Source organism: Emydura macquarii, unplaced genomic scaffold (genome assembly GCF_026122565.2).
Source record: "Emydura macquarii macquarii isolate MOO-44397 ecotype Brisbane River unplaced genomic scaffold, CSIRO-AGI_Emac_v2 contig_1230, whole genome shotgun sequence".
In the NCBI taxonomy this organism is placed as follows: domain Eukaryota; kingdom Metazoa; phylum Chordata; order Testudines; family Chelidae; genus Emydura; species Emydura macquarii.
In genome coordinates this window covers 23,267,727-23,293,739 of record NW_027131367.1, presented here as the reverse complement: position 1 = coordinate 23,293,739, position 26,013 = coordinate 23,267,727, and the positions used below count along the sequence as shown (strand labels likewise).

At 49.5% G+C, this 26,013-nt stretch overlaps 1 protein-coding gene across 2 annotated transcripts in view; it reads left to right on the top strand.

Moving 5' to 3' along the window:
* ARHGAP44 (Rho GTPase activating protein 44) overlaps positions 1-26,013 on the top strand; it is a 176,960-nt gene that overhangs the window by 102,976 nt on the left and 47,971 nt on the right. For both annotated transcript variants that reach the window (XM_067547769.1, XM_067547770.1), the window contains exons 2-9: positions 1,216-1,255; positions 8,726-8,830; positions 9,811-9,887; positions 10,676-10,787; positions 12,479-12,555; positions 16,816-16,933; positions 25,123-25,191; positions 25,365-25,446. In XM_067547769.1, the coding sequence (XP_067403870.1) occupies positions 1,216-1,255; positions 8,726-8,830; positions 9,811-9,887; positions 10,676-10,787; positions 12,479-12,555; positions 16,816-16,933; positions 25,123-25,191; positions 25,365-25,446 (680 nt within the window). The remainder of the gene's footprint in view (positions 1-1,215; positions 1,256-8,725; positions 8,831-9,810; positions 9,888-10,675; positions 10,788-12,478; positions 12,556-16,815; positions 16,934-25,122; positions 25,192-25,364; positions 25,447-26,013) is intronic.

Here is a 26,013-nt window from a genome sequence, read left to right as displayed (position 1 = left end):
GCTTTGCTGCCTCTGTGAGCCAGAAGCATTCCTCGCAAGGCAGCTCGGCTCCACTCTGTGACCTCTGCGTTGACCGAACAAGAGTTCCTTAGAAGCTGCTTGGTGTGTTCTGAGATGCATTTTAGCTCAGCCTGTAAAGAAAGGGAGGCAGAGTGTTGTGTTCAGCCGTTTCATGTTGTTACATCACTTGACTTAGTCCACAGCCTCTTGTGGACCACAGGAGACAAGAAGCCTAGCGTGCTAGGGCTGGGTTACTGGGGCTCCAGCAACTTGCTTTGTGAACTGCAGCTACCTACTCTATCAATGGCTTAGGGTGACTCACAGACTCACCGAATAGGACTGTGGTTTCCAGGGTAGCACTTGTCACAGTTCCAGGGTTAGCTGCCCCTCTGTCCCCTCAGTGCACCCCTCAGGTGTCAGGCCTCTGCTCTGTATGTCTCCTGGGCTGGAATCATGCGATTCTCCCACCCTCTGACGAGGCCCTGGCCACCAGCCCCTGTGGATCAGCCATGCTTATCCAGCAGGTCTGCCTGCGTTCAGGCACGGGCCGTCCTTCCTTTCATTGGTCATTGAGTGACTGGCCAGCCAGCGTAAACCACAGTATTGATAGAGCATTGAGAGACAAAGATCTTTAAACCACAAGCAGTCTCCCTGCATGTCTGTTTTACCTGTAGGCCTCCAATCCCCTGCTGCTAACCCAGGCAGGCCCAGCTTCTTCAGACTCCCCAGGAAGTGCCTGTGTCAGTCTATTTCCCCCAAAAGCTCTCCAACAACTACCCCACATGGAAAGAGGGGTCCAGCCATAGATCCTTTGTCCTTGTCAGTTCCTAGGCTTTGACCCTGCTTGTCCAAACAGGTCCAGGAGGTCGAGCCAGAACCCTTGGAGCCAGTGGCTCTGCCGTTGTCCCGTAACACCCCTCAAGTGTTTACTGTGGGGTGGCGTATCTTAATCTATTGTTTCCCTTGCTTCTTTTCCCAACAGCTTTGTTAATTTAACCCAATATAGTCACACAGTGAACAGCCCAATAACCAGGCCAAGGCACAATATTCATAAATCATTGCAAGGCAGCGTCACACATGTCCCAGCCCTCTCCAAAGCCTGATTCCTGTACGCATTGTGTGGGTCTCTCTGGGTGTGATGCCATCCGGGTTTGTAGGCGGTTATCAAATTTTTTTGTCTGCATCGTCACTAACTTTTTTTTTTCCTCCTTGTAGAGCTGAAAAAACAGAAGTCCTGAGTGAAGATCTCTTGCAGGTAAATTGACTCTTTCCTGACAGCTGGTGACCACAGTCTGAGATGTGCCAAAGGAGGTCTAGATTTCAGTGCCCGGTTGTTCTGCTGGGTAGGTGACTAGCCTAGGACTTGGGAGGCCTGGGTGTAAGTCCACAGACATGAATAGACTTCAGGTGGGATCTTGTGCTAGTCATTTAGTCTCTCTGGGCCCATGTTCCCCATCTGTAAAAGGGGACAGCAGAGCCCTACCTCACTGGGCACTGTGAGGATAAACACAATAAAACTGTCAGGTGCTCAGCTATTCCAGCCAAGGATATGGCTATTTTGCCACATGTAACAAGCAGGAGGGATCAGTTTTCTACCAACTCCAGAGCTGACCGTGGGGATAGCTCTGCTGGAGTACGGCGCATCCCTATGCAAAGCACACTGCTTGGAAGAAGCTCATTCGTCACCTGTACATGCGCAAAGCATTTCTCTCAAGGTTGTTGTCAGGTCACATACAATCAGATCAAGGACTGCTTCAAAGGTCAGGTTCAAGAAGACTGTAAGCAGTCTGGCCTGCCCTGTTTGCAGCTGTATTTATTGCCTGTGTGCACGAATTGGATTGAACCAGCTGCATGTTCTGTTCGGTGTTTTCAGGCTTTGCTCACTTTGGTGCCATGGCTTTTGTTTCCCCTGAGAGTAGAGAATATTTTCAGAAGCTGTCACCGCAGACCTAATTCTGTCCCCCCTTGAGTCAGCAGTGCCGTTGACTTCAATAGGAGCCAAGTTAGGTCAATGTGTGAGTGCTTTTGGAAATCCCATCTAATATCTTGGTAGACATGGCACTAACACAGAAGCTGAGGTCAGAAGGCTTGATATGATCTCTCTGATATTTACACATTATTAATAAAGTAATATATGACACCAGCCCACTCCCTGCATTGGGAAAACGTTGTTGGATGTGCGTTCTGCAGACTTCCACATTCTGTGTATGTGTTTTGTTGTGGGTGACTGTTTAATGGGAGTAGGGGGAGTAAAACCGATCCTAACACATTGCAATGGGATATCCTATGATGAAAGTAACTATGCTTTGACCACGAGTACGCAAGGGTATATCTAGATCACAGCCGCATGGCTACACGATGGGATGGTTTGAGAGGATTGCAGCAGGCGTAACTTTAGACCACACTGAAACGAACGGAAACTGGAAGCTGTTTTTTCCCAAGAGCAGTTTTCCTGTGTGCAACATGCCATTCTATTTATTATTCAAATTACACTGGTGTGGGGAAGGGAGGTCCCAAATCCTGGATCAAAATCCCATTGTGCTAGGTGCTGTACAAACCTAATAGAGATGATTCCTGGCCCAAGGAGTTTACAATCAGCGGGAGTAAATTCCCTGGCTTTTATATCTTATCTAACTAATCTTATCTAAGCATTTGTACCATAGTCATACACTGATCCCTTTTATCTGACAAGAAACATCTCCACAGGGAAGACGTCAAACTCTAAGGAACAATGATGCCACTTCTATACAAATGCCCCTGTTGTTAAAAGAAAAGAAACAAATAATGTGTTCACAGGAATGTCTTTAGAAACAGTTTAAAGGGCTTTTCCAAGCTTTCCGGGAGACACCAACACTTACTCTTCTAATCACAAAGCAACACACAGAAGCCATCTCGGTGTTTCAGGTGATGCAGAAGTATGAAAGTGCAATGTGGAAGTGAGAGGATGTGTGTGTCTTAGTATGTGGAAGGACTGACCTGTGTCGTCTGGGATTATTGCTTACCAGTGGTCTAAATGTCCTGCGCCTGTCAACAGTTCCATCCTCTGCTGAGTCCCCTGAAGGAAGAATCTGTGGCATGAAACTTTCCTGCAGAATTCACAGCTGGTGCATGGCATTCTTTGGTCAGGAGAGGCATGTGGCTGAGTCAGCTGAGAGCAGTAACTGAGCCCTTTGCCCGGGAGTGTTTCCAGGTGGTTTGAAGAAATCCAGCATCCTCTGATTTTACCCTTTTATAGCCCATTTCCTTTTAGGATCCGTCAAGGATCCACAGGGTCTGGTTTATGCCCCAGTCTGTAACCAATCCTTTGGGAGTGACCCTGTTAGTGTTCCAGTCCACCTGACCCCGCAGTGGGCGCAGCAAGGGCCAGAGTCCCAGAGCCTCGGCTCCAGCCTGAACCTGACCATCTACACCGTGGTTTTACAGCCCTGCGAGCCCCAGTCAGCTGACCCAGGCTGGCCGTGGGTGCTCAGTTGCTGTGTAGACGTGCCCTCTGAGAGCTGAGCTCTTAACCCAGCCACCTGGCACCTTTCCCCTCTGTTCTCCAGCTCCGGGCCTTTGCTCTGCTTCCCTGCAGGGGGCAGGAGGGGGAATCTCCTTCTTTTTGGGTGTTGGTCACGAGGTGTGAATGTGTCGGCCATTGGGGTTTCCATCATCTCTTCCAGATCTTCCATGCCCATGTGTAGCCTTTATCCAGTGTGTTAATGACTCTGGTCTCCAACCAGGGAGCTCTGTGAGGCTCGCACCTTGTCCCTTCCCTTTACATGCAGCGCACAGCAATACAAAGCCCAGTGGTACATTGAGACACGCATAGGAATCTTAAAAATAATACCAAAATTCTCACATTCATCACAAGCTCTCAAAGCACTTGAACATTTTTTCCATGCCTCATAACCTGCCTATGAGGTGGATTCCAGTATCGCACTACCTATTTTACAGATGGGGAAACTGAGGCATAGACAGAGTAAGTGACTTGCCCAGTGTCACACAGGAAGTCAATGGCAGAGCCACGCATTGATCCCAAGTTCTCAACTTCCAGGCTAGTGCTCTAACCACTGGACCAATTCTATACATTAGTCCATGTGCCTTCCCCATGCCACATAAGACCAAATCCAAATCAAAAGGGAGAGCCATAGGCAAAGGAAATGGTTCTCTCTCCTCTTTGTAAACAGTTCTTCAGTTTTGCTCAGAGGGTAGGTGGTCGTTTATGGCCAGACGATGCTGCTTTTGTGCAGCCCATGGAACACAGCCCAGCTTTAAACATAGAAAACCGAAGCCCTGTCCTTAGCTCTGTCATTTTAAGACCTTCTTCAGCCAGTGTCGATGCATTTAGTTCAGATCGGCTCTGAGGGCCTGGTCCTGGTCACACTGAAGTTCATGCAAAGACTCCTAGACTTGAACAGGGAGCTGGATGCTAAATGAATGTGCTTCATACACAGATTGTTTCTCATAGCAAACAAAATTAAAGAAATTCTTGGCAGCATCCCAATCCTCCTCAGAGGCTTGGATTTTTGTGAGTCTTGCTGGCTAAGCTGGCATTTAAAGACCAAATTCTGTTCTCAGTTACACCAGTATAAAGTTGGATTAAGTCCATAGCAGTCTGTGGTGTTGACTGGCTTTATGCTGGCATTGGTGACAGCAGAGTTTGGCCCTAATAGGTTGGGGGCTGGGAGTTCTGGACTTTTCAAGAGTTGCTTGCGATTTCGCAGAGAAAATAATGAAAGCCTCCCTTCCAATTTGTCCAAAGATCTAATTTTCTTCTTAGGTGACTGTCCCAAGAGACAATGGTGCAGCCACTTGCTTCCTTAACGTAAGATCTATACCTCCCTTTCATCTTGCATGCCACTTGCACATGCACACGTGCGCGCACACACACACACACCTCCTGGATGTAATATCTAGGCCTATCCTGGATAATATCTAGAACCTCCCTTCCAACACACATGCACCATCCCCAAACAGGACCCGATCTCTGTACTGAGCAGGGAAGAAGGTTACTGGCACTGCACAGCAATGCATTTTCCATAAAGAGTTTGTAGAGAAATGATCCATGGACTTATACAGAGCAGCCCGTCCTCAAAGTATCCTCGCAACCCCTGGCTTCAACCAAAGACGCTCAAATCGAACTCTGAGTGAGGCTAACATTAAATCCCTTATGCCTGGTGGTGTCTCTGCAGTTTCAGCACTTTCACTAATGCCCAAGAGGCAAAGAATATTACTTTTTCTACATTATTTTCCAGGATTTTGATCTTTCTGCCTCGCTGCACATTTTCCCAGAGCCTCTAAGCTTCAGTTTTCAAAAGATCTTGTTTTGCTTACATTTAGTAAATTATCTTGATGAGCCTTCAGATAAAGTTTTCAGTGTATCCAAATCGGGGCCACACGAACCAGTTTTCACTTGTGTCAGCCAACTCGGTTTACAGCAAGATCTGAGTAGAAACACAAAGCTCCATAGTCTCATCTAACTCTCCTGAGGAACGAAGAGCACAAACTGTAATCCAATATATTACATTAGGCAGCAGTTCATGTTAATAATAAGTTAGTCTAAGTGTAAATGCGCGGCTGTCTGTTAAACTAAGGCAGTGTAGTAAAGACACGCACACAGAGGCATGTGCGTGTACTGTTAATGTACATTTCACTAAATAAACTACAGTATTCAACTGTCTTACTTTCAGTACTCTTACTTTTCTCTCTTCCATGCTTTTTTCTCTCCTCCTCTCCCTCTAGTATTAACCCTGAGATTTACCCAGAAAACTGTGCAGTTATTCTTTTGCACTGATTTTAAACTGCGTTTTAAGTTTCATAATAAACACTGATAAATTTCTGGGAAATTTTAAACAAAATGAAAAGTGAAAGTGAAGATCTTTGCCTATGTGGTAACGGGAGCCTTATATGTGTCTGAGACAGACAGCAAATGCTGCTCTGGAATTGCTAATGGGGCACCCAGGGATGCAATCCAAAATCTCTGGGACTGCGTTTAGTTTGTCAGGGTTCTCCTCCTTTCCAGAAGGCTTAGCCTGTTGGATCAGAAGAATGTTTAAGTCAGTATAGAGTTTGCCAGGTGTTTGCTGTCCTTGGCCCCCTCAAAATAGTATCTGCTTCAAATACAAACACCAAAGTCCGTGTGGGAATTCGCACACAAGTGAGATAGAGAGTAAGCACTGGCAACTTATCACCTTGATCTCTCTACAGATTGATATCACCACGGTATCATCTCTGATTGTCTCCTTTCAACTGTTCTGGAGTCTCTGCAGTCATGCTGTCTTTTGGCTGAGATGTAATGTAGAGGTTGTCACTTCTTGTGGTCATTGAGATTCACAGATGTTGTGGCCAGAAGGGACCGTTAGATTATCTAGTCTGACCTCCTGTATAGCACAAGGCATAGAATTTCACCCAGTGGCCCTTGTATTGAGTCCAGTAATTGTATCTGATTAGCGCCTCTCTTCCAGAAAGGCGTCCGCTCTTCATATGAAAGTTCCAGGAGATAGCGAGTTCACTACTTCCTTGGGCTATTTGTCCAAGGGTTAATCACCCTTTGCTAAGAGCCCAGTGCAGTTCATAGAATCATAGAGTTGGAAGGGACCTCAGGAGGTCATCTAGTCCAACTCCCTGCTCAAAGCAGGACTAACCAGGACTAACCTCAGCTAAATAATCCCAGCCAGGGCTTTGTCAAGCCGCAGCTTAAAAACCTCCAAAAATGGAGATTCCACCACCTCCCTAGGCAACCCATTCCAGTGCTTCATCACCCTCCTAGTGAAAAACTTTTCCTAATGTCCAACCTAGACCTCCCCCACTGCAACTTGAGACCATTGCTCCTTGTTCTGTCATCTGCCGCCACTGAGAACAGCCTAGCTCCATCCTCCCTGGAACCCCCTTTCAGGTAGTTAAAGACTGCTATCAAATCCCCCCTCATTCTTCTCTTCTAAAGACTAAACAAGCCTAGTTCCCTCAGCCTCTCCTCATAAGTCTTGTGCTCCATCCCCCTAATAATTTTTGTTGCCCTCCACTGGACTCTCTCCAAATTCTCCACATCCTTTTTGTAGTGGGGGACCCAACACTGGACACAATACTCCAAATGCGGCCTCACCAATGCTGAATAGAGGGGAATAATCACTTCCCTTGATCTGCTGGCAATGCTCCTACTAATGCAGCCCAATATGCTGTTAGCCTCCTTGGCAACCAGGGCACACTGCTGACTCACATCCAGCTTCTTATCCACTGTAACCCCCAGGTCCTTTTCTGCAGAACTGCTGCCTATCTCATTGATCCCCAGTCTGTAACTGTGCATGGGATTCTTCCATCCTAAGTGCAGGATTCTGCACTTGTCCTTGTTGAACCTCATCAGATTTCTTTTGGCCCAATCCTCCAGTTTGTTTAGGTCCTTCTGTATCCTATCCCTACCTTCCAGGGTATCTACCACTCCCCCTAGCTTAGTGTCATCTGCAAACTTGCTGAGGGTGCAATCTACCCCATCCTCCAGATCATTAATGAAGATGTTGAACAAAACTGGACCAAGGACCGAGCCCTGGGGAACTCCGCTTGTGACCGGTTGCCAGCTAGACATGGAGCCATTGATCACTACTCGTTGAGCCCTATGCTCCAGCCAGTTCTCTATCCATTTTATAGTCCATTCATCCAACCGATACTTCTTTAACTTGCTGATAAGGAGCCCTAACGGCATGGCCAAATTCTGCTTTGGGAACCTACATTCTGATGATCTAATCTTCCCTCTCCTTTCCTAAATGATACATTAAGGGTTCTGTGGTGTTACACAGCTGCTGGTTTCCACCCCAGCGGTGTCTGCATTTCCATGACTGCTAAGTGATCCCCCTCTGTACAATCTGCAGTAGCGTTTGGGACCCTTTCGGGTTAAAATGCTATAGGAGTATGTGATGTAAGTTGCATAGAATGTTCTACCTTGTCCCTAAATCCTTATTTCCCATATTATAAAAAGTTTGCATCAATTTTTATGAATGAACTGTACAATACAATCTACAAATGACTCTGCATCAAGAATTCCCCCTTAGGAAGAACATGTGTAACCAGGAACAGCAGCAATGAGCCCTGGAGGCAGTCCATTGTGCGAGTCACTGGATGGAACGTGCCGATTATGACGAAGGATATACATTTGGATAATGCCAGGGTGGAGGCTGTACAAATAGAGTGGAATTTCTCTGGAATAGACCTTCAACAACTGGGATATCATGACAAGTCAGATGGGACAATGCCCTCTCTGCGAGATTTCAGACTTGGCTCTGTGTCCTGGAATTGGCGGTACTCCTAGTGTATCTGTTCCTCTGTCTAGTGCAGGATACAGTAAGGGACATGATTTCCTTCAGAAGCTCCTGTTTCTCTTCATCTGTCTTGGTTTTTTTTGGCCGGACTTAATCTTCCCCATGATATTTGCTCTCCTGCTTAAAATTTCCTTGCACTTAAAAAAAGAAAAAGCGCTGTTGGTGCGTGTTGTGGCACGGATGTTGCACTATGTATCGCGTAAGGAACGGGGGGCAGCTGGCTTCAGTAAGGTCTAGCGCAGCCTCTCTCTTTGAAATGGGGAGCTGTGCTCAGGGTCATGCCGGCAAGCTCCAAGGTGCAGCGTTCTGTCTGTGGCACAAGGTGCCGGTGGGGAAGGGCCTTCCGCTCTCTGATGGTTTTTCACAGCTGGCTTTGGCTGTGGTTGCTGGATTGTGCCCTTGACGTGCATCCAACTGTGTCCATCCGTCTGCAGGTGGAGAAGCGGTTGGAGCTGGTGAAGCAGGTCTCCCACAGCACGCACAAGAAACTGACAGCCTGTCTGCAGGGGCAGCAAGGCGTGGATGCCGACAAGCGCTCAGTAAGTGGTTGTGTTAAGAATTTGGGCTGCAAGCAGCCGGATGTTACGCACGGGATGTGTCAGGGATCAGGCTTGAGATTTTGTTCCCCCCACTCTACCCTCCCAAATCCTGGGAGCGTTGCCTCCAGCGTCATGGGAGTCTGTAGAAAACTAGAGCGAGAGAGTGTTTATCTGGCCCATAGTGCGTGTGTGCGTTGAATTATTCTGCTGGGGTGTGTGAGAATTCCTGCCGAGCTCTGCCTGTGTGTAAATCTGCCGTGCTGCGCTGTGTGGTTGCAGACTGACTTCATCTTTGCTTTCTCCTTGCTGGCATCAGGATACAAGCCCCAGGGTGGGAGAGAGAATGCTGAGTGAAATGCCATCTGCAAAGCTTCCTCCTGCTGAAAGCCCCTGGGACTAGCCTGATGTCCTCCATTTCCTGCTGGCTTCCCGGTTCCCTAATGCATATCTGGGTGTGCGGAGGCAGGGTGAGGGCTGGGGAGTGTTGCCTAGAGCTCTCTCCCCTCCCACGGTGGCTGTGTGAGCATGGGCAGCCAGCCCCCTAGAGAGCGTAGGCTCAGAGGCCAGCTTAGGTACGACATCAGCATCTGTTGGGTGAAACGTCAGCAGCGTTAATGTGGCACTGGGTGACAGGGATGGGCCTGGCCCCTGAACCTCAGCACTGGGTCCCAGCTCAAACATCCCCAGGCTGCTGAGGGGCTGGTTCTTTCATCCATCATCGCTGTGCCATTGAAGATGTGAGCAGCTGCCTTGTCCTGCTCCCTTCAGGTTGTGTGGACTCCTCGCAGGCCTGCCAGCCAACCCAGCCAGGCTTCTTAGGCCCGGCCAGGGGGCCAAGAGACCCTTTCCCCAGGGATTGGCAGGCACTCCCCACTCAGTCCTGTTCTGTGCAGCACGGCCCCCCCGTCCCACCTGGAGGCAGCGTGAGAATCCCGCTCGCCCTTCGCCAGTCATTCATGCCCGTCATGCTTCCTTTGCAGAAAAAGTTACCTTTGACAACGCTGGCCCAGTGCTTAATGGAAGGCTCTGCCATTTTAGGAGACGACTCTCTACTGGGGTAAGAAGCTGTAGGGAGACAGTGGTCCCTGCCCACACACTCCAGGTTCTCCCCGCCGTGCAAAGTGGGTGTGAAATGCTCGCAGAGCCTCTCCAGGCTCTTATTCCAGGCTGCCCGGCCTCTCCTGGCTGCAGGGGGGAGTTGAAGTGGTGGGAGAGCAGCACCTCCCTGGGCTGTGTCTGCTCACTCTCCATCCAGTCCCAGTGTCCTGTTGCCCCCCTTATTGCAGGGTAGGGCAGAGGGACCTGCTCCGTGGCTAGGCTGTGCTCCCTTCCAGCAGGCATTGAAGGGGCAGCCTTACCTGCAGAGGGAGACTAGGCTCCCAGAAAGCTGCGTTCACATGTGGTGGGGAATGGATGCCCAGCACCCCACCCCCTGACAGGTCATGGTACACCTTTCGGTGTCTACAATCTTCCTAGAGGGGATGCTGCCTCCTGTCCAGCCTCCCTACCCCTCAATAATACAGGGCGTCCTTCATTCCCCAACCCCCAGGGACCTCTGTCGGAGACGTGCCCTCAGGGTGACCCTTAAACACCCATAGACTCTGCTGCCCCTCACCTCCTGCCCGGAGCTGGCTGAGGCATGTGGCACCACGCCCTACCGCCCCCTCTCTGCGCCGCTGCCTTCACGCACAGAACGGCAGCTAGCGCCCTGGCATCCAACCCCGTTCCCGAGGCGCCTACGCTGCCGAGTTGCACTGGTTAACATCTCAGCCGCATGGCCCCGTGAGCAGAGAGGCGCTGGAGCTGGGGGCTCATGCAGCGCATCCTGGGTCTCTCCTTCTGCAGGAAGATGCTCAACTTATGCGGCGAGGCAGAAGATAAACTCGCCCAAGAGCTCACCCACTTCGAGCTGGAAGTAGAAAGGGATGTGATCGAGCCTCTCTTTGCGCTGGCAGAGGTAAGCAGGGCTGAGGCGCTGGGAGCCTTTCTGGGTGGGCTGTGGAGACACTCAGCTGTGAGGGGAAATGAGGAACCCCCTAGAAAGGAGATTGGATGGGGCAGCTGGAGAGTCGTTTCTGGCCAGTCAGCCCCCGTGTTTCTCTTCCACGCCATCTGCCTGCTGTGATGACTGCTGGCACCCGGGCCTGGGGCAGGGGCGTGCAAGGGTGTGAGAGCACGTGGAGTAGCCTCCATCCACCGGAGATCCTGGAGGAACGGCTGACTGCAGAGAGCTGGGAGACGCTTGTGCTGCGTCTGCCACGACTGTGTCTGGCTGGTCTGGGCATGGGGGCGCTGAGGGATATAGTGCTGGAGAAAGGCTCCTGGTGGGCAGCCCTGGTCACCCAAGTCCTCACCTTGGCCCACATCCAGGGGCACTGCACGCTCCCTGACTGCCCCACCCGTGTGCCCGGCTCTTCCCCCTGCAGGGACCCTCCCTCGGGGCCAGGACAAGGGAGCCTGGCCAGTCCATCAGTTGTCAGCCCACAGGGACACGGCTCCCCAATTCCAGTTAACATACTTGGGTGGGTTTTGATATTATCGGAGGCATAGCATGTTCAGGGTTTGGTTTCTTGGTCAAGTTTGAGGGATGTGATCTCTAGGGCCTGTGTTTGACCCTGCTCTGGTTGGCCGGCATACGGTCACTGTTACTTGGTTTGCCCTTGCGGCTGATACCTATTAGCAGTGTAGTTTTTGTCTTCTCTTTTTTGTGGATGTTTTTGGCAACAGATGTTCCAGACACCATGTGAGCCAGGCCTAGGTCCCAGGCTAACGGGGAGGGGCTAGCGGTAAGAGCCCCTTACTAGGGTTTTTACTGCTTCTCGTTAGGATTCTTCCTTGTGTCTTAAGCTGGGATTCCCAGCTTCTGGCACACATTCACCCAAGGGCTTTTGTGACTCGGGATCTGGGCTCCCCATTTCTACCTTGCAGCCGGATCGTACAAGCTCTGCATATGCAGAACTCCCTCCGGCTTCAATGGGTGTCCCATGCATGGAACAAATTACAGAGCAGGCCCAGCCTGACGAGCCTTTGCACTGGGTCCCCGGGTACTGACACTGCCCACCGTGGCTTTATTTGTGGCTTCCTGGTCTGCAGTGGCACTTGTGCTGCTCTACGCCCAGTGGCAGCCTGAGATCACAGTTACAGGTGGGGACCCTTCAACTTGCCTTAGCTTTCTTTGGAATGGTTAATTCAGGGCATTTTAGCAAGTGCTCCTCTGTGCTCTGCTGGGGCATCTAAGCTGCTCAGTGAAGTGCTGCTGCTACTGTTTCTTTAGACCTCCTGCTAGACAGACAGACAGACGCATGCAAAGGTGCACTGTAGAGTCTGGGGTATCTGAGCTGTTCTTCTTGCCAGGGACCTGCACCTGGAAGAGCCATTCCAACAAATGAACAGTGAATAGAGTGTAGAACTGGGAACCTAATGTACTCTGATTTTATTGCCTCCCTTTTCCTAGAGGCGTGGTCCCATGAGCACACCAGTCTCGCTGTCCCGGGCAGCCCATGTGCATTGGGGATCAGGGTGTGTCCAGTCGAATGAGAGTCCTTAGCTTGTAAACAGCAGCAGTCCAGGAAGTTGGGAGCACCTGTCGTGGGGGGCTGACAGCAGCAGCCTGCACTTCATCTGTGGTTTCCTGTCTCCTTGCTGCAGGTGGAAATCCCGAACATCCAAAAACAGAGGAAGCACTTAGCAAAATTAGTCCTGGATATGGATTCCTCACGGACAAGGTAGGAAGCATCATCTCAGTTGGTCTTCCTCCACCTGGCTTTGCTGCACTGGCAATTTTCCTCTTTCAGTGAGTTTGGGGAAATGATCTCTGAAGCCACTCCTGTAGTTTTTCGGAAATGTTCCCAAATTAATTATAGCTCTGATTTCAAAGTAGCAGATTGACAGCTGCAGAAAGAAGTGCTTTGTATGTCCAGACAACGTGGCCAGTTTAGGCAGCAGCGGTGCAAGTTTCTGCCATGCCACTGGGCCTCAGTTTTGGCCCACAATGAGCATATGTTTGAGTCTGGGTCACTCATTCACTCCTTGGCCCATCGGCGAAGAGATCCAAGAAGGTGCCCCGATTGGTGCCATGCCTATGGGTGGATTTGGTTATGTGACAGAGGTCTGAGACTCTCACACTTCATTCCATCTAAGCCGCCAGAGCCTCCATAGCTAAGTAAAGCAATCAGGATGCATTGACTCTTCAATTCTGTGCCGTTAGATCTGCCGTGGCTGCCCGAATCCATCCCATCAGCCTGGTTCAACTTTTACCACTCAGAGTATTTTTTATTTTCTGTCTAAAGAAGCCCCCGGGGAAGTACGATGTGGGGGATTCCGCTTTACTTAGGAGCAGTTAGTATAGATTTTCCATCATCATCACTCTACTGAGGAGTTTATTTTCATGTATCTATTTACTTAAGCTCAATTTGCAGAACGGGTGAGAGGATCACACTGGAATCTGCATCAGCCATCTCTCCCTAGCTAGCTATGTTCACACGCATCATTCCAATGCACAAGCTGTGCTCAGCTCTCTTGCTATCACCATGTGTTATAATCCTTAGCACACCTGGCAGCGGCTGTTGATCTGTTCCGGTGCATGAAAGGCGTAGACAGTAGCTCCGTGCCATGCCACCAGCAAATGCCCCGGAGTCAGATTAAGCAGTAAGCCAGTATTTCTGCTCCCATCTAAAAAATGTGCAAACTCCTTTCCTTACAAGCACTCTTCAGAATGGGATTATTTTTCTGTTGCACCAATCTTGTTCTTCTCCATTTTGGTGAATCCTTGCATGGTGGGTTGGGACTTGTCACAAAATAAGATTCCTACCACTTTTAGTTGAGCATTCCAAAGATGTAGGTGGAGCAGCCAGAGATGTGGCTGTACCAGCAGATACCATGAGAAAACAAGCATTCCAGGAGGTTCTAATATGACCAGAAACACATTTTGCCTGAGTCTGGAGTTTTCTGGAAGTGATTTTTTTTTTTAACATTTTTTTTTAAATAAAAAGAGATGGAGGTGGGCAGAAATTTGGTATGGCTGGGTTTTAAAAGGATGCTAAGCACATAAAAATCCTATTAAAAAATTCCTTCTCTAGCATATTTGAAAATGCCTTTAATTATTAAGAAAGCAGTATTTTTTAACAACATGTAGTTTATTGTTCACCTTTTATGCAAGTCATTGTTCTTTATCATCACATTGAGAGGTGGGCTAGGCACATCACAATGGAAATAGAAATGCTGGCCCCTACCCCAGCTTTCAGCGATCCTGATCAGGTCACTTTCTGTTTGGCATCAATCAGATGAGCAGGCTGGTGGGGGGGGGGGGGGTTGTTCAGGGGGCTGCAGGAAAATCCAGGATTTCTCTGGGACTGCAGCAGGTCTAGGATGAACTAGGACAAGAACTAAGGACCACCACAAACCTCCCCATCTTCAGCTCCAAATGCCTGGTGCACTTCTCCTACCTGCCTTCTGCAATGTAGTTTGTACATATAAACAGACAAACCTCAAAATGAGACCCTACCAAAACAAAACCCTCCTCCATGCCCACAATTCTCCCACCGGGCAGGACTTAATTTGTGCCAGGGCTTACCTAGGCTGAGCCCCGGCACCTCTGGGCCTGGCAGTTCCTGACCATGTCAGTTATGAATGTAAAAAAAATTGCTTGAGCCCCAGCACCTAATAGCTGGAGCCCTGGCATCTCCTTCATTACAATTAAGCTCTGCATGGGGGAGAGGATGAGAGAGAACTAGCCACGTGTGACAGGTGTTAGTCACGTCACTTAATGTACAGCGGGCAGGTGCTCAGACCCTAAGATGCTGAGGGTGGTGGAAGAACCTGAACAGCATAGAAATGGAGTGAGAGGCTGCATATAGCTGCTCTCTCTGTAGACAGACAACTTTGGAGATCTTCCTCCCGAGTGTAGCCTGCCAGTACATCTTCCAGTCTGGTCTTCTGACTATAGACAGTGAAATTCTGGCCTGCCAGAGCTCTGTCTTTGCAAATATCTCTTGAGAAGGCTCCCTTTGCATTCTTGGCCATGTAGAGTGTGGCTTAGATTGCAACTCATCAGAGGGGTGTGGGGCTGTCATCCTGACATCAATCTGAGACAAAATAATAGAATGGCTGATACGGGACTTGATTAATTCAGAATGAAAAGAGGTTAGTATAATTAATGCCAACCAATATGGGCTTATGGAAAATAGATCTTGTCTAACTAACTTCAGACCACGTTTTGCTAAGATGACAAGTTTGGTCGATCAAGGTAATGGTGTGGGTACTTAGGACTAGTTTGCCTTTACATTTTTGATTTTGTAGATGCACTGGGGTGATGGAAGAATGCTTCTGTCAACCTAGCTACTACCGTGGGTTGCCTACAGCGATAGATAACCCCTTCTATCACTGTAGAAGCTTCTACACTACCATACAACAGCAGCACAACGGCAGTGCCCAGAGTGTAGACATGGCCCCAGATGTCTGTGTGGCACCTGACTTCGTACTGCTTGACATTTTGATTAAGAAACTAGAGCGTGGTGCACATTAAATTGTTTAAAAGCTGGTTAACAGATAAGTCTCAAAATGTAACAGTAAATGGGAAATTGTCATCAAGTGCCTGTGTTTCTACTAGAGTCCCACAGGGATCAGTTCTTGGCCTGATGCTATTCAATATTTTTATTAATGACCAGGAGGAAAACACAAAATCATTCCTGATAAAGTTTGCAGATGACGCACAGATTGCGGGAGCGGTGAGTAAGGAGGAGGATAGGTTGTTGATACAGGGACACCAGGATTTCTTAGTAAACTGGGTGCAAGCAAATAATATGCATTTCGGTACAGCCAAATATAAGGTCATATATCGAGAACAAAGAATGCCAGCCTCCTTACAGAATGGGGGTCTCTATCCTGAGAGCAGTGCCTCTGAAAAAGACTTAGGAGTCATGGTGGATAGTCAACTGAACATGAACTCACACTGCAGCGCTGTGGCAAAAAGGGCTACTGTGATCCTTGCCAGATTTGGAGGGGAATCTTGAGTAGGAGCAGGGAGGTTATATCATCCCTGTATTTGGTACTAGTGCAGCTGCTGCTGGGATACTGTGTCCACAATTCAAGAAGGCTGTTGGTAAATAGGAGAGGGTTCAGAGAAGAGCCAGGAGAATGATTAAAGGATTAGCAAACATGCCTTGTAGTGCTAGAGTTGGGAGCTCAGTCTGTTCTGCTAACACAGAGAAGGTTGCGGGTGACTCGGTCACAGTCTACGTGAGGAACAGACATTTGATAACGCGCTCTTCAGTCTACAGGCAGCACTCTGACGAGCTGTGAGTGAAACTAGACACATGCCGATTAGAAATAAGGCACAGATTTTTATCACTGAAGGTCATTAAGTATTAGAACAATTTGCCAAGGGTTGTGCTGGATTCTCCATCAATAGGACTTTTCAAATCCAGATGGGATGTTTTTCTAAAATATATGCTGTAGTTCAACCACAGCTATTGAACTCAAAGCAGGAATGAATTAGAGGAAGTTTTATGGCCTATATTATTCAGGAGGTCAGACTAGATTGTCAAAGAACTCCCTTCTGGCAATCAAGCTATGAAGTCTCTGATTTTTGCCTTTCAGAAACTGTTTTTTTCTTTTAAATAAACCTTGCAATATTGCCTCAGTCTCCTCCATTCACTAGGAGATTGTTTCCAGGCAGGGTCAACCCAACTTCTGGGACACATCACTTGCTCAGTTCCCTTGACACTTAACTTGGCCCCGATCTCTGGCAGGCTGGAGAACAGCCGGTCTGTTAACTGACCACATGCCATGCCTACCTGGCACATACTAGAGCAGAGAGGGGCTACCTGGCTTTTTAAGGCAGATGGCGGCCCACGGAGACCACAGGTCCCTGTCTATGCATGGCATGCACTTGCAGCAGACAAGGACCTGTGGTCTCCACGGGCCACCCCCATTATCCAAAAGCAGCCATCTGTCGCTGACGCCAGTTCCATTGTGTCTCCACTCAGGTGGCAGCAGTCGGCTAAGTCGTCGGGTTTGTCGAGCAACCTGCAGCCGGCGGGTGCCAAAGCGGATGCTCTCAGGGAAGAGATGGAGGAGGCAGCGAACAGGATGGAGATTTGCAGGGTACCTCTCCCTCTATTATCTCTCAGCGGCACAGCACGTGAATGCTCTGGTCTCTCACCCAGGGAACAGGAGGTGGTTTATATGGGTCAGGGAATTCGGGGCCTGGAGTTTCAGGCCTATGCTGTCAAGCAGAGCATAGGTGTGGGAGAGTAATGCCAAGGGCTGCCTGCTGCTCCCAGAATTCCCAGCCTGCCCAACAGGCCAAGTGAGAGGTCCTGGCCTTAGGCTTCCTCCCACGGCCCTGCCAGGAGTCCTCACCCTTTGCCAGGAGGAGGAGCTGGTGCAGGGAGAGGAGCCCTGCCTCTTACCACCAGAGCTCCCCAATCACCCTCCTGCTACCGCAGGTGAGACCTCCCTCCGCAGTGCCTTCCCTGGCCTCCTGCACAGCCTAGGGGAGCCCTGCTCCCTGGCCCTCTCTGCCTTGATCGCGCACAGCTTGGGGTGGGCTCTCCCTGACCCTCTCCTCCCACACCCCAGACTCCAAGTGAGCAAGTCTCCGAGCTGGCCAGCAGCTGCTCCCTTCCCGGGTCACGCCCTCGTAATTAGCAGGCTCCAGGGTGGCAGTGGGTTGTGAGCCACGGCAGAGCAGCAAGTGCAATGTCCGAGCCCAAGAGCTTTCCCCCGAGTTTGTTTGAGAAGCGTCAGTGTGGATGAAAACCTGTGACTGAATGGCCTCTCCTACTTCTGCCCCGTCTGGCTGTGTTTGGGGCTGGAAAGCAGACGCTTCCATTTATTCTTTATCCTAGGGGACTATGGCAGCGGACTGGTGTGAAAGTCAGCGCCGATAAGGTGTTGAACCCTAATACGTTAATGTGCAAGAGGAGGCATGGGTTAGTGGTTAGAGCCTAGAACCAAGCGTTAGCAGGTCCGGGTTCTGGGCTCTGCTCTGCTCTGCCGCAGGCGGGTTGTGAGAGACTGGCCAAATCACAGCCCTGTTTTGTGCCTCAATTTCCCCATCTGCAAAATACAATTTCCCCATCTGCTGATACCCAACATCTAGTAAATAGAAATAAATGATTGTTTGCCTCCCAGCATAATGTGGGTCTTCTTTCATGAAGAGGGAGGCAGTCTGGGCTAGTGGGAGAGCACTAGACTGGGGCTCAGAAGACCTGGATGCTGTTCCAAGCTGATGGGAGACTTTGGGCAAGTCACTTCACTGCTCTATGCCTCAGTTTCCCCATCTGTACAATGGGGATAATGATACTGACCTCCTTTGTAAATTGCGATCTAGTGATTAAAGGTGCTATGTTATTATTGTTACTATAAGTTGCTTTGAAATCTTGAGCAGAAGGCAATAGAGAAGCAGAAAGCATTAGTGTATATATATATATTGAGCTAGATTTTAAAAAGTGCTTAGCGCTCACAGCCGGAGCCAGATTTTGTGAGTACTTCCCAAGTTTGGCCATTCCATTTAAGCATCTAAATGGAAACTGAGCTCTCTTGAAAATCTATCCCCTCCCTGTTTGTACACTAACTCGCATGGTCTCATAGGATGTGACTGGATGTATTCAGGAATTCCAAACTGGTCTAACAAACTAGTACATAAGAATGGCCAGACTGGGCCAGACCATTAGTTTGTCTAGCCCCGTATCCTGTATTCTGACAGTGGCTGATGCTAGGTGCTTCAGAGAGAGTGAGCAGAACAGGGCAATTATCACATGACCTGTCTCCTATCCTCTGCTCCCAGCTTCTGGGATCAGAGAGAGTGTGGGTATGTCTACTTGAGTTGGAAATTGTATCCTGTGGCCCCAGCGTAGAAGTACCTTACTAAATAATTTCTGCCCCTTACTGGTTTGAACAATAATGGGTTGTATATATTTAATGAACCACTCAGACAAAAATAACCAAACAGGGAGAGAAAAAAGTCGTGAACTTTGTTTGATAATTTAGGATATGTGCAATGCATCCCTTAGGGAACATGCAGCATGTGACTCATCAGACACTGCTTCAGACCAGCCTATTTAGGAACATTTTGTTGCAAACCCATGGCTAATCATGATCTCCGTTGGGGGGGCTGGGGGAAGGTGTGTGTGTGTGTTTGCATGATAAAGGAAAATAAACCTTATTGGTTTGAATATACTTAATATCCAGGGGTTTAACTGATCAGCCCTTGGGTATAGGAACATGATTGCTGCACTGATAGCAACAACTTTGCATCCAGGGTTTTTGTGCATTGGCCCATTCTTTTTTTTTCCTCCTCCTCAGCTCCTGTTGTACTGAGTAACTTTATTTTATTCCCTATAGAGTCCGTTTCTGAGCGAAGATTATCAGCATAGACATTTGCATTTACTTTCATGCTCCTCTCAACACTTACCCCTAATTTGTCATGTTTAGGATTAGGGTTAGCTTTTGATACGGTTTCTCACAGTATTCTTATCAGCAAGTTAAAGAAGCATGGGTTGGATGAATGGACTATAAAATGGATAGAGAACTGGCTAGAGCATAGGGCTCAACGAGTAGTGATCAATGGCTCCATGTCTAGCTGGCAACCGGTCACAAGCGGAGTGCCCCAGGGGTCTGTCCTGGGGCCGGTTTTGTTCAACATCTTTATTAATGATCTGGAGGATGGGGTAGATTGCACCCTCAGCAAGTTTGCGGATGACACTAAGATGGGAGTGGTAGATACCCTGCAAGGTAGGGATAGGATACAGAGTGACCTAAACAAACTGGAGGATTGGGCCAAAAGAAATCTAATGAGGTTCAACAAAGAAAAGTGCAGAGTCCTCCACTTAGGAAGAAAGAATCCCATGCACAGCTATAGACTGGGGACCGACGAGCTGGGCAGCAGCTCTGCAGAAAAGGACCTGGGGGTAACAGTGGATAAAAAGCTGGATATGAGTCAGCAGTGTGCCCTGGTTGGCAAGAAGGCCAATGGCATATTGGGCTGCATTAGGAGGGGCATTGCTAGCAGGTCACGGGAAGTGATTATTCCCCTCTATTCGGCATTGGTGAGGCCGCATTTAGAATATTGTGTCCAGTTTTGGGCCCCCCAATACAAAAAGGATGTGGACAAGTTGGAGAGAGTACAGCGGAGGGCAACAAAAATGATTAGGGGGCTGGAGCACAGGACTTATGAGGAGAGGCTGAGGGAACTGGGCTTGTTTAGTCTGCAAAAGAGAAGAGTGAGGGGGATTTGATAGCGGCCTTTAACTACCTGAAAGGGGGTTCCAGGGAGGATGGGGCTAGGCTGTTCTCGGTGGTGGCAGATGACAGAACAAGGAGCAACGGTCTCAAGTTGCAGGGAGGGAGGTCTAGGTTGGACATTAGGAAAAAGTTTTTTACTAGGAGGGTGGTGAAGCACTGGAATGGGTTACCTAGGGAGGTGGTGGAATCTCCATCCTTAGAGGTTTTTAAGCTGCGGCTTGACAAAGCCCTGGTTGGGATGATATAGCAGAGGTTAGTCCTGCTTTGAGCAGGGGGTTGGACTAGATGACCTCCTGAGGTCCCTTCCAACTCTAATATTCTATGATTCTATGATTCTATGTTAGGGTTAGATTTTTCTCCCGAAAGGCTTTGAAATAGTCGGTGGCCTGCCTTTCCTCTCTCAGCCTAGTCATGGAGTTGAACCAGTAGGGGAGGTGAATCGGCATCGTTGTTAGTTAAACAGGTTTTCTTCATTAACACGACCATGGCCCTGATCCTGCAAATGCGTATGCATATGTTTAATTTCCCTGCCATGAGTAGCCACATTGAAATCACTGGGATTGCTCCCAACATAAAGTTAAGCACATGCATGTTGGCATGATCAAGGTCCCCATGTTTAACTATTGAACGTGCAAAAGCATTGAATTGATGTCGCTTTGTCTGTCCATCTGTCTGTCTAATGGATCTATCCATGCTCCGAGCTTTGTCTGAATCAGGGAAGTGCTGCAGTGGCCAAGTAAAGACAGAGACCTGTTCCCGATTATCCCTAACACACAACAATAACAACTCGACAGCACTGCTTGCTCCACATGCCCTCTTCCCCCCCTCCCCTCCCCTCCCCGCGGGTCATGTTTATGTCTGAATGTCTGCATTATTTTCAACATTGACTTTTGTGTGTCCAACCTGAAGCTGGAAGGCTGGGCGCATGGCCATGGAGCCACGAGTGTCAATGGGCAAAGCTGTCCAGGAAATGTGCATTGTGAAAATAGGTTGGGGAGAAATGTGTCATTTATTTATACTGCGGTTTTAGTTTGTCACTGGCCATAACTATCCCAGAGCTTATTAAAAAAGGACTCACCACAAGATCTGAAATGGACCCGGTCAGTCGGCCGTCTCCAGACGGGATCAGTCAGTACTAGAAGATTATGTCATGGAGATCACGGAATCTGGGACTTCCTGCAACCTCCGTGACGTTTTCTGCTTCAGCAAGCGGGGCAAGGCAAGAGCTGTCAGCCGGTGGGGAGCCCTGGAAAGGGGGACCTGGAGCTCCCTGTCACTGCCCACGGCCCCTGCAGCTTCCAGATGCCACAGGCATCCAGGGGGTCCCTAGAGCTCCCAGTCGCCATAGGCAGCCGAGATTCCCAGCTGCCACTAGCTGCTCCCACCTGCTGTGGTGGGGGGGGCCCTGGAGCCAATCCACCCCCATGGGCGGCAGGGAGCCCCCAGAGTGCCGAGCTGCCCCAGGCAGCCCTTTGAGCTCCGAGCCGCTGCAAGGGGCGGGAGTCCCCGCATCTCCTGGCTGCTCCCAGTGAGGACTTCGGAGCTCCCAGCCACCGCTGCTATGAGCCGCAAGCCCCTCAGAGCAGCGAAGGGCCTGCAATCCTGAAGCTGCCAGCCCTGACCCCAGCTCCCTGCCCCGCTGCTCTCATCCCACCCCCACCGCACCCCCAGTCAGCCCCATTTTGTCACAGGTGGTTATTCTTAGTAAAGGTCAGGGAGACGACATGGCTTCCATGCATATTTGTTCATTGCCCATGACCGCTCCCTGACTTGCACTAAAAATCTTAACCTTAGTCAGAACACCGCAAAGGGTGCATGTAGCAGCAAGGAGAACCACAGAACTGTAAAACCAGAGAAGATGAGGGTTGGCAGGGATTTCAGGAGGTGTCTAGTCGAACCCCCAACTTAGAGCAGGACCAACCCCAACTAAATCATCCCAGCCAGGCTCTGTCAAGCCGGGCCTTAAAAACCTCTAGGAATGGAGATTCCACCACCTCCCTAGATAACTCATCCCAGGGCTTCACCACCCTCCTAGTGAAAAAGTTTTTCCTAATATCCAGCCTAGACCTGCCCCAACTGCAACTTGAGATTGTTGCTCCTTGTTCTGTCATCTACCACCACCGAGAACAGCCTAGCTCCATCCTCCCTTCAGGTAGTTAAAGGCTGCTATCAGATCTCCCCTCACTCTTCTCTTCTGCAGACTGAACAAGCCCAGGTCCCTCAGCCTCTCCTCATAAGTCTTGTGCCCCAGCCCCTGATGGTACAAATCAAACCGTACATTTACAGCTGAATCACAATCCTTCTGACTGTCCTGACATGGCAGGGCTTAGAGTCCTTGAGAAGGTGACTGCCATTCCTGACATGGGGCCCTAAGACCACATGAATGTCTTGCTTTTTTAGAACTTGTCAGTAAATTTAGCACAAAGACGTGGGAGCAAACCATGCCACTGGTCCTAGGCTGGCATAGTCTGAGCAGGTGCTATTAAAGCTTCCCACCCACTGCTCTGGCAAGGCACATGACTCCTGTGTTATTCCAGTCCTGGGGCTCCCTCACTGCTCTGCTAGTGTATCCCAACACTGACCCACAGCCGCCTCCTGCACTGTGCCGGCCCTCTGCAAATGCACCTGTGCCAAGATCTCTCCTGAACAGAGGCTGTCACTTGTGCTGAATTATGTCGGTTAGTGCAATGAGTCCATAATGTGCACAGAGGGAGGCAGGGGCTGGGGTGCGACAGTTCCCCTTCACCCCTTCCATAAAGCCCCCAGACCTCCATTTGTAAACTACAGTCAGTGCAGAGGTGAAGAGTTATCCCGGTCTGTCACCTATCGCAGACCCTCTGACAGTAAAAGCCCGGTCTCAGTCTCCCCCATTATCAAGACTTTCCCCATGTCTCTCCAGTCTGACACAAGGCCCAAGATCCTTTTTTATGCAGGTGAGAGAAGTGAATGGGTTTTTCTCAGAAAGTGGTTTCCATCTCCACCTTCACCTTCTCCTTTCTTTGTGCATCTTCCCCCTTTTCTCCTTCACTATCATCAGCTCCATCTCTCCCTCTAGTTCTTGTCTCCATGCCTTGACTCTCCAGCCCCATGTGTGATTGTGGCTCCATCTGCCCTCTCAGCCTTTCTGCACCCGTCTCCCCATGTCCTGAGCCTCCATCTCTGTTGCCCTCATGTGTTCCTTTAGGACAATGGACCGTAACACTCAGAGATACACGCAAAGTACCCTCGCCATATCCTCTTGTTATTTTCTTCTTTCTTAAATCACACTTACCTGCAGCCAAGAAATGAGAGGGGCATTTCCCCCACGCTTTTCTCTTATGTTCGCAAGTCAACTGTTGATGTTTAATTCATGTTTAAAACATTAATAATAATGTGACAATAAAACCATCCAATTGCTTTTCTTCCTCTGCCCACAAGACCACCACTGACCACTGACAGTCAGAGAGACTCAGGAGCTGAGCTGTGGAAGGTGTATTTCAGGTGGTAGCATTTAGCTCCGTGGCAGGGGTCTCCACACCCAGGCTCACGTGTTCTGTTCACCGCTGGACTTGGGGGTTTGAAGGCATGCCGGTGGGAAATATTAAATTGGGGGCAGGGCAGTGATACACCCCTGGAAGTGAGGAGCCAATCGAGCCAGTGGCTACTGTGCACGCTTCTCAGAAACACGGCTATGTCACACAATCTAGACCTGCAAACCACGCACTGTGGTCTTTGTTGGGTCTTTGCGAAATCAGCACAGCTCGCAGCCTCTGCTCTCAAGAGACCCAACAAACACTCAACCGTTTCACTTGTGAGCCCAGCAGGATTTGAACCCAGATGTGCAAAAAGGGTGTGTTGACCCTAGCCTGCTGTGCTATCTGACCCTGCTTTCTTTCCTCCCTACTCAACGAAACTGCTCAACTCCCTCTTTGGTACTCGTATGGAGAGCAGCCTCCGGGACAGAACTGCTTCAGAAAAGTGACAGTGGGACCGTTTCTATCTCAGCGACGTTGTTGTATGCAACGGGCTCCTAAACAGAACCTGCAAGGCACTTACCCCTTGATGTATGCCCAGTGAGCAGCTGTGCGTTCAGATGTCTGCATGTACAGCCACGTCTGGGGTTGGGACGTGACTACACAAACCTAGTGGGTGCCCATAAGTGCTCAGTGTAATATAGTACTTAGCATCACCTTTGTGTAGACTGAGAAAGCAGAGTCAGATGAGGAGTGCAGGGGGCGCCCAGGACTCTGCAGTTGCCATGCAGATGCTAATGTGGCATATTGTGAGCGTCAGTGGTTCCGAAGTCAGGAGAAAGCCACCAGTGATCTCAGAGGGCTTTAGGTGCGCTAATCCCCCATTGTTCTCATGGTCTGCTCCCCCTGAGTCAAACTCAAACCTGGGTGTAAGCAGCCAGTGGAGTTATGCCCATTTACATCAGGTCTGAATTTGGCCCAGTGTGTTGGTTGCTTTTATATAGCAAGATGCTTTCCAAAACCAGAGGCAGGGAACACTTCCAAACTTTCCACAGCTCAGCTCTTCAATGCATCTACCCCCTGCAGAGCCATCCAGGTTCTGATCTCCTGCTCTCCCAACATGTGGGGGGGGGGGTTCCCATGGCACTCTGCTCTCTTGATGTGTGTGGAATTCCCTGTGGAACAGAATACCAGATTCTAGATGGACTTAGGGGGAGATTCTTGCTCGGAATAAAGTATTTTATTTCTGTTCTGCAAAGCCTTCAGCGTTGGCCTCCCCTGCTTGTACTCGGACTGGTAACGAAAACTGAGCCACACAGGACTGCTAATGCCAGATCTGTATATATTTCCCCGCATCTGTGCTTCATTGTCCATGTTTCCATCAGCCAGGATCAAATGCACCAAAAGGTTTGTGCCATTTCCAGGTGGCCTTGCAAAGGGGGTGTGATCCCAGCAGTGCAGCCCTGGCCTGACAGTAGGTCTGACCTTGTGTGCTGGCCGTCAAGCCCCATCCACCTGTAAGTCATTGCAACTGCTGATCAGGCTGTTTGATTTTGTGTGATTTTCTTCTTGCTAATCCTCTGCTCTCCACAGGACCAGCTCTCGGCTGACATGTACAATTTTGTGGCCAAAGAAATAGACTATGCAAGCTACTTTCAGACTGTAAGTGCCCGTGGGGCTTGAGCTTTTCTGTGTCTTTGTGTCCTTCCCTTTTGCATGATGCCTCATTGCATTAACAACCGGTCCCTTGCCAAGACACCCCTCCTCTAACTCATCCCCAAACTCCCAGTGGTTCCTACGATAGGTCGTAATATCTGTTCTTGTCTTTTCCTCAGTTAATAGAAGTGCAAGCAGAATACCATAGGAAGTCATTAGCACTTTTACAGAACGTGTTGCCTCAGATAAAAGCACAGCAGGGTAAGTGCATGGTGTTTTCTTACTTGACTGCATGCTAAGCTGAGACGGACTGGAGCTCGGGCATCAGCTGATTAGCAGAGGGCACAATGAGAGAGCCCCTGGGGCCAGAATTGCATCGTCACCCATGAGTGCTGGCTAAGAACGATCAGATTTTTCCCCTTTCTCTGAATCATCAGTTTTGCTCACTGCAAGAGGCAGGGTGCTGGATAGGACAGAGCAGGGGCTCTCAGACATTTTTCTAGAGCAGACCACCACTTAGTAGCCAGGCCATCTCACGGACCGTGTTCCCCTGCCGAGACAGGGACTCCCGCGGGCTGAAGCAGTTCTATCCACCCTGCTCAGAATTGGTATATTGAGGAGGTGATTCCCCACAAGTCATCCCACTCGTGTACAAATCCTCCCCCGCAAGGTCACCTTTCCTTGATCCGTCAAAATCAGTTCTCCATCCGTTCCTCCTCTTTCATCCTAGCCAGTCCCCCTGGCCGCAGCAAACACTCAGTGCCCTGCCTGCAGCCACAACTGCCCTTGCTAACGGCGACTCTGTCCTGGGCACAGCCCCACCTGCAA